General features: G+C 36.5%; 1 protein-coding gene across 1 annotated transcript in view; it reads left to right on the top strand.

The window, feature by feature from the left end:
• Positions 1–1,339: 1,339 nt before the first annotated feature.
• LOC122795764 (5-hydroxytryptamine receptor 7-like) overlaps positions 1,340–8,726 on the top strand; it is a 206,317-nt gene continuing 198,930 nt past the window's right edge. Inside the window, exon 1 of the mRNA XM_044064084.1 lies at positions 1,340–3,217. Within this exon, the coding sequence (XP_043920019.1) occupies positions 2,673–3,217 (545 nt within the window). The 5' untranslated portion in view covers positions 1,340–2,672. The remainder of the gene's footprint in view (positions 3,218–8,726) is intronic.

Raw genomic sequence — 8,726 nt, 5'->3', positions numbered from 1 at the left:
GTAAAATGTGGGTAAACCTGGCTAGGCTTGTAAGGGCTCTTGAGCCGTTAACCTGGTTATCTCCCATCATGAACCTATCAATATACCATATTTGTCAGTGGTCTAATATGGTGAGCAAGTACACCACACTAAGACCAAATGCAGATACAATCTATGTAGACTGCTAAATGTAAAACAAAAGCAATTCAAGACATTCATTTTGAAACATGCATCCTGGAAATTGTACCCATGTGCTAATATTTCTTCATATTTTTATTTGATAGTCTATATTTCTTCATGTTTTTATTTGATAGGCTATATCTTTGTAAACATGCCTGATTGCATAGCTATCAACCAAAAAGGGACAAATCCCAACAGAATCAGGGGATAAATCGAGAAATAATCAAGGACACTTTTCATATAATAGTACTTTTAACTTGAGACACTGACAAAATAATAGAATGTGCGTAAATATGCATTTTTCTAAATTAAAAGAAGTCTGTAACTCTAATTATTGTTATTATTTATTAAGTGTAATTCATCACCTTCGCTCCAAAAGTCACCACTTTTAGGTTGGATTATTAGGGACAGAGCTAACATTTCAGTCAAATTTAGGGATATCTCTGAAAATCAGGGAAAGGTGATAGGTATGCTTGAATGTGGTGTGTGTGTGTGTGTCTGTGTGTGTGTGTGTGTGTGTGTGTGTGTGTGTGTGTGTGTGTGCGTGCGTGCGTGCGTGCGTGTGTGTGTGTGTGTGTGTGTGTGTGTGTGTGTGTGTGTGTGTGTGTGTGTGTGTGGTGTGTGTGTGTGTGTGTGTGTGTGTGTGTGTGTGTGTGTGTGAGTGTGTGTGTGTGTCCATGTATGCTTCTTGATTACAGGATGCTGAAAATAATATCTGTCGGAAAATTGTGATTATGTGAATGATTAATAATTAATACTACAGTGAAAAAAATAAAGAAAAAAAAAACAGAAACCAGTTTAGTGCATAAAATATTCCATAGCATATGTGTAACATTATACCTAAGTTTCAGAAAGTGCTTTTCCACAGTAAGATCATATACGTACTGAATCAATATTTGAGCTTGTTTGAGATATTATACCTGAAGTTTCCATTACCTTTTTCATTTTAGTCTTTCATTAACACACCTGACTAATATTATTGAGAAAGTCATGTCTAAGTGTATAAAACAAGAAAATGAACTGAATGCAGCAAGGAAAGAAAAACTGCAACACTTTTTATAGGAGAAAACAAAAAAGGGGGCTAGGTAATGGGCTGGCTCCACCTTTAATGCTTACATTTTCACATGAAACTCTCTCATTCAGATGTCGAGTTCAGCAGTGTTCTCTTATGCCGTGTATGGGCTAGCTTGTATGGTTGCACATTTATGTCATTTTTCCTCATAACCAACAACATTTTGTGGAGTGAATCATTGTCATCTAGGAACAAATTACACGAATGATACCAAACAGGAGGAAAATTTTGCAGCTGATGTAGTCAGAAATGTCAACAGCCCTATTAAAAGACCAGTAGGATTCTAATGAGGCTAAGGTTGGACTGGTGAAGGAAGTCACTGTTAATATTTGTAAAGGACAACAAATCCTGCTCCTATTTTGCTATGCAGGGAATTTCAGAAATGGATTAGTGAAGATGAATATACAATAAAGTCGGTGGACTGTAATTTGCTTTAAAGGTGTATATTATATTGTAGAAGTTTTCAAGCATGCCTGAGCTGAAAAAGTGCAAAATGCAATTCTGCAGAAGAAGACTAAATTGTTTGCAGGCATGCCTGAGCTGAAAAAGTATAAAATGCAATTCTGCAGATGAAGACTGAACTAATTTTTTTATCATTGCACATGTTTTCGTTGAACTTTGTTGGACCAAGTCAAAGAACTGCTGAGAAAAGAAATGAAAATTTGAATTACTATAACATTGATGCATCAGGAAAGACAACATAATACAGCAGATGAAGAAAAAAAAAAACACATGCAGGTGTGCAGCTGTATGCCTCAGATCATGAAACTTGTGCCTGGAATGCATCTGAATCTTTTGCAGTACCTTGGACAGTTGTCATTCTATTAACAAGAGCTATGGAATAATTACACCCTGCATCTTTACATTTGATCCGAAGGATCCCCTGAGCTGCTTTACAAGACAGTCTTTGTGTTTGCAATATTTATTTCATCTTATATCCTGGCATGAATGAAAAGTGTTCTAAAGACAGAGGATGGTGCTAAAAGCCCTGACTGAGCATTGCTATGCATCCGAACCATTTAAGGCAATTACCTGATCCTCCAGAGCTGTAGAGCATTTTAACTGACTGCCGTAAATGTCACACTGAATGGCATCCTGTTATGCTTTGACATTTTTAAGCTGCTACTCTTTTCATATACATAGTAATTTGAAGAAATGCATGGTTTGAAACATGTTTCGCTGATAACTCTATATTTTAAACATCTGAATTCTGTGGAAAAGAGCCATTTATGTGAAACTGGATTTAACTCTCATGACTGACAGACAATGATATCATTGTTGCTTTTATATTTAACATGCATCTGCTTTTTAGTTAGAAACCATTGTTGTTTTACAGCCTAGAAGTTTACAGCCTAGTGGATGGAATCAGAAGTGAAGAAGTTTTCACATGGAATAACTTTCACAGCGGTATGCTAAAACACAGCTTTTTAACTTATACTTGATGGACAGAACTGTTGTCGATTCTGCACAAGCACTAGCAATGGTGATAGACATCAATCTCAGTGAACTTGTGCATGACCATCTGCCCATTGACACTCTAGAAAATCTCCACCAAAGTCAGGTGGCACTTGCATTTCCCTTTGTGACTGAAGTAGTCCAGGTCCCAACCCAGGAACACCTTCTGACTGTAAATTCCAGTAACTCCACTGAGTGCTTAGAGGAGATTTTGCTCCATGGGGATGTTGAGAAGGTTGTCATCGGACTGGTGCTGTCTATCATCACATTAATGACAATTGCAGGCAACTCCTTGGTAATCATTTCAGTCTGCATCGTTAAAAAGCTCAGACAACCTTCCAATTACCTGGTGGTCTCTTTAGCAGCTGCTGACCTCTCTGTTGCTTTGGCAGTGATGCCCTTTGTGACAGTTACAGATCTGGTTGGTGGGGAATGGCTTTTTGGGAAGGTGTTTTGCAATGTGTTTATAGCCATGGATGTAATGTGCTGTACTGCGTCGATTATGACTTTGTGTGTAATCAGTGTGGACAGGTAAGGTAACTTTCTGAAATGGTTAGTTACTTTAATGGCATCTAAATCAATATTTAAAAAAATAAGTATATTATGAATTGAATAATTTAGCAGGAAAACAACTGCAGTGTACATTAGCTTTGGGTGTTTGTCACATGTAATTCAGGATAATCTGATATATCTTCTAGAAATCATACATTTTCATATCTGACATTTTAACTTTTGCTATTAATGAATACAAGTGTTTTACATTTTTAAACTTTTGTCCAGTTAATAGTTAATGCTTTCCTTTTTGTGTAACTGTCAATATTATTTTAAGTTCTATTTATACACCTATTACATAGCCATCAGACAGGCCATTACAAAAAGTAGGTTACGTTGACAAAAGGTGCGCAGAATGAGGAAGGAAACATGGCCATCTCAGTAGCACAGATAAGGCCTAAGGCCAACTATTCTGAATACTATGTATGTAAGCTGTGCCTCTCTATGGAGAGCACCAGCATGTTCTATAGGGAAGGTTATATATAATAGATATAATAATTGAGTGATGGTTTAAATATAAAGAGTTATGTACTTCTGAGTCCTCAGCTGGGACATAATACAAATAAATATAGCATCAGATTGTAGTGGCTGAATGTCTAAAGCTGGCAGACTTAACCTGTGGAAGAAGATCATGATGAGACATCACTTGAAATAGTTTATACATTTCAAGAGGTCTAACTTTTTAAATCTGGCAGGTTTAAAGAATGGATCATATACTATCTGGTCAGATGAAGAAACTGAAAGGGTAAGGAATGTAATGTCATGCAGCTTTATTTCACAGAAAGGGTGGTATAAGATTAAATTCTCAGAAAGAGAGAGAGAGGTAAAGTAGCTATATAACATTTAAAGTGCAAAGAGGTTTATTGAGAAATTGTAATCAGCAAGCACATATAAACAAAAACAGTTTATAAATGTTAAGTAGGAAGCAAGCCGAAGGATCAGGCAAAATATGGGGTGAATTTAAAATGAATTTGCTGCTGAGAATTAACTTTTATAGCCTCATATAAACATCAGAATATTATATTATATTATATTATACTATATTATATACATTTTGACCAAACTATAAATAGTCCAATGCACAAGTTATGGAACATGGTATTTTAAAAACAATAATTTCTATATTAGAAGGTTAATCATATTAGTTTTATTAGCTAACATTGCCTTTAAGACCGGCATCATGGCTGGTATAAAATTTTTACATGTACACGTTATCAGTCACTATCTATAATCTTAAAATAGAAATGCTATTTTTGCAGCTTAAGCTGTAACATTTTGCCATAGTGTCATTGCTTAAGTATCAGAGTGCATTAACTACCACTCAGAGTGTGTGTGTGTGCGTGCGTGCGTGCGTGCGTGTGTGTGTGTGTGTGTGTGTGTGTGTGTGTGTGTGTGCATATGTGTAAGAATGTTTGCATGTATATTTGCATGCATGCATGTACTTTCACTTGTGAGTGTTTGTGTGTGTTCATGAGCTCATATGCGAGTCTAGAAAAAGACACAATGTGCTAAACATTTAACAAATTACATGGTAATACTATTTATATTTATTAATCTTTTCACAAATAAGATGTGTGCTTAGAGTTATTACTTTACTGCAAAGTACTTAAATTCTGTCGAAAAATTTATGAAATTATCAGTTATTTTGTTAATGTCTAATTCCCATTACAGCAGATGCATGCATGGACTAACACAAATGGAGAATTAATAAGCTCTGGGTCAGTAGGCTTTTAATATTTCAAAATCAGCCTGCTTGGCACTTCAGACGTTATTCACTGTCACTAGCACAACTTTTGCTAACACCTTTAAAGAAACATCTGAATTTAAAAAATAGTTCATAAAAACTGAAGAAACCATTCTTCCTTTTAACATTTAAAACTCAGAGCTGTCCAGTGGTGTCCCATAAACTGTCAGCTCTGACAATTCAATATGTCTCTTAACTGTGAGACATGACACCTTCTGGAGAAGTACCCTTTATGTACATCTTGAGTTGACAGGTGCACATCTGTCATGCTGTGACTTCTGCTCAAATTTCAGTTCTAAGCATCATGCAACTGTTTTTAGTGAGTTAACTGTTATTAAATGTAACTAATTGTAAACACAAGCAACAAGAAATCTCAGCACTACCGGCACACTGCAAAAATAAAGCAAAGTGAAATGAAACATGTACTGGTGCCAGGAACAAACAATAAAGCATTGCAGAAAAACAGGGTTGGTTAATTTAATGTTCTAAACTAATTATTCAACATCATTTCAGATTGAAGAAGCAGATCAAGGACTCAGCAAAACCGCCATTCCTAATGTTAAGAATAACTCCTGGACAGCATGGACCAGGTTGCTGTATAATTAATCACAGAGGGGCTACAGTCAGAATTCCATGAGGGTTTACTCTAGTGAAATGAAAACATACATACTGGACTACTATTGCCAGCATGAAAAATTTACCAGGTTTCCTGTAATACTCACAGATGTGACACATTGGTAACTGACAAAAATATATAGTAGAAGTAATCAATGCACACACCTTCACTATGCAATACTAAATAAAAGAGAAAGTTTAAGAAATCGAGGTTTTCTATTTGCATCCTGGTCACACAGTTCTGCTCTTATCATTTTATAAAAACACTTAAAAAAACTTAAGTTAAACAAGCAGAAACAAACATTTGTCAGTCAGTAGTACATATGCAGAAGTTCTGTGGGTGTGAGGTAATGAAAGAAAATACCTGCCAAACTGAATAACTTGCATAGATGAAATTATGCTAAACATTTGCTAATTCAGATAGTTAAGACATTTTAATGCATTTTTAAATATTACTGTAACTGTGTGTTTGTAGGGCATTTAAGTCTGCAAACTCCTAATTTCTAAAGAGTGAAACAGGTCAATTACATATGGGGGAGTTGCTAAATGTAAGCTCCTAGGAAACAATGAAAGTACATGCTTGAGTAGGCAACCAGGCTAAGACAGGTCATCATCATGTCCTGCAGAATATAGAAAGTGCATTCTTGAGTAGGCAGATAGGTTAGGATAGGTCATCACCACATCCTGCAGAATATATAGGTCAAACTAAAGCATTTCAAATAATCCATCATATACAGGGATAAAGCATATTTTAGACTATTTAAAAGACTATTTAGAAGAAAATGATTTGGCTGCTGAAGGACAGGAAATCGTTACTCAGTGAAACCTGTCTACATAGCATGTATTTGCAAGGCATGCTAAACCATATACTGCATTTTTCCCAGTATTTTAGAGAATATCTGTTATATGAGGAGAAGCTATAGTTCTTATTGCCTTGAATGATGCTAAGCCTCCTATATTATCCCAGAGGAACACTAAGGATTCATCTTGTAGTGCATGGAGCTCTGATTACGATCTGATATCTGGAAAAAGACAAATCAATTAAGTGCTTTTATAGCACAAGACTCGATCTTAATGTCAGGCATTCCCTGCTTCAGTAGTTAAGATTGGGTATCACACTAGGCAGTTAAATCTGCCAGTACAAATGACAGTGGCAGAATAAAAAGCAAATTTGTTTCTGCCTGCTGTCTATGCTGGTAATGTGTCCCTGACTTTGTGTAACCTAAGAAAGTGTGTTTCTTCCTTTCTGATAGTGCTAGCTAAGTGCTTTATGGCTTTGAAAGCCAGCAGAGCACTTAGCACTTTTTTTTCTGTAACTGGTAGTACATGGAGCAGATAAAGCTCAATACACTACAAAGAATTATGACCGGGTCTCTGATCAAAACCCCTTTATTATATGTTCTCACAACATAGATGCCATGATTCACCTCTCAAGATTTGTTCTTGAGGTGACTTTCCTGCATGCATGCCTCAAACACATAATAAGCAGGTTATGATTGGCAACTTCGCTCATAATCCTCTATGTTAAATCCACATTTTCGAGTCTATATAATTATGATGGAAGATCTACCAGTCAAGGAAAGCAAATACAGTAGATGTAATCTTCCCGATCCCTTGTAATCAAAATGCAATAGCTGATTATTTAATCTGGTTGTGCTGTACTGTGAGATCAGAGTACATGCAACAACTTATTTTTATCTTGTAGAATATTTTTTTTCTCCATGCTTGTCTGAATTTGGATTTAATTTAAGTAAGGATGGTGTGGGGCGTGACATTTGTTTTGGAGTTGTACATACATGTTTGACTAGTTTGTTTTTTAATAAGCGTACACTACAGAGCAAAAACTGGCTGGGCTGGATATTGACTTTGCATAGGGAAACAGTATATAATGGTCTTTAATACCATGTGAACCTACTTTAGGGGTTCTAAGGAAACACTGTCATGTGTTAAGGATGCAATGCAGTAACTAGGTATATAGTGGATGTTATGCAGTATAATAATATTTATATGAAAATTACGGTTTGGATCAGATTGCAAAAACATTTTAGTAGCGGAATGAAGCGTTTCCATTATTCTGCTCTTGCTGCCCTGAAGTGACTAGTTGACTTTGCTCTAGGATGACATCATCCTAGGCCTGGAATTCATCCAATTCAATACTTTGCTTTGCTGAGGTATTGAAAGGCCAGGAACTCCTCTACACTATAAGCAGCTAATGAGGTTCCATAGCATGCTAATTAATCTTATTACCTCTGCTCAGTGTAGGGAGAACTTACCTCCAAACTCTGTGGTCCCATCATATCAGACCGAATGTGTCCTGCTCCATGGATAAATCTGTATGGGTGATGTTGTATCACAGACAGGGAACCTGGCTGTAGTTCCAGGTTTTCTTTATAGGTGGAACTGCACAGTAGTGTGGTCATCTTGTATAGCAGTTCCACCTGTAGGAAGGAAGATGCAAGCATGACTGTCAGCATGACCATCATGCATGAATTGCTCCTGTCCTTGACAGTGGGCAGGCATGTAAAGCCACTAAACCATGAAAGAATTCAGTCTATTTTTTAATTAGAAGTTTGTGTGTGAGCCATCCCTGCTGAAGTACAGGGATGACTTGTACATTATCTAACCACATTTGTGAATGGTTCTGACTGTTCCCCCTGCCGTAACTTGTTTGTTCAGTACACCTTGTCCTGTGTGTAGCACTTGATACTGCAGGCTTTCCGGATTCACATCAAGTCCTACCTGCAGTTCTTAGTCTCACATACAGGATGGGCGGCTGCTTTGTTGAATATGCCCATTGAATTCCATGGGTTACTGATTCTCCTTGTTGAGTTGGCAGAGGCCATTAACATATGCTGAATGGTGGCTGACAGCATCCGAGGTTCTGAACCTGGAAGCCCAAACTTTTCTGAAGTACTGTCAAGATCATAATTAGTCATACAGATCTCATGAATTATAAATTTGATTTCAATGCTAAACTACATTTTATTCATTCCTGTATATGGGATTTTGTTATTTTAGGCATTTTTTTACTGTGGGGAATGTAAGAATCGAAGATGAAATTGTATCCCTTTTTACATTAAGAAAATCTATTACCATTTGTCATCTCTGGTTCATTTTTCATTTTTTTCT

Source organism: Protopterus annectens, chromosome 2.part2 (genome assembly GCF_019279795.1).
Source record: "Protopterus annectens isolate FY-2018-M chromosome 2.part2, PAN1.0, whole genome shotgun sequence".
NCBI lineage: Eukaryota > Metazoa > Chordata > Ceratodontiformes > Protopteridae > Protopterus > Protopterus annectens.
Note: the sequence above shows the minus strand (reverse complement) of the source record. Positions and strands in the feature narration are given on the sequence as shown.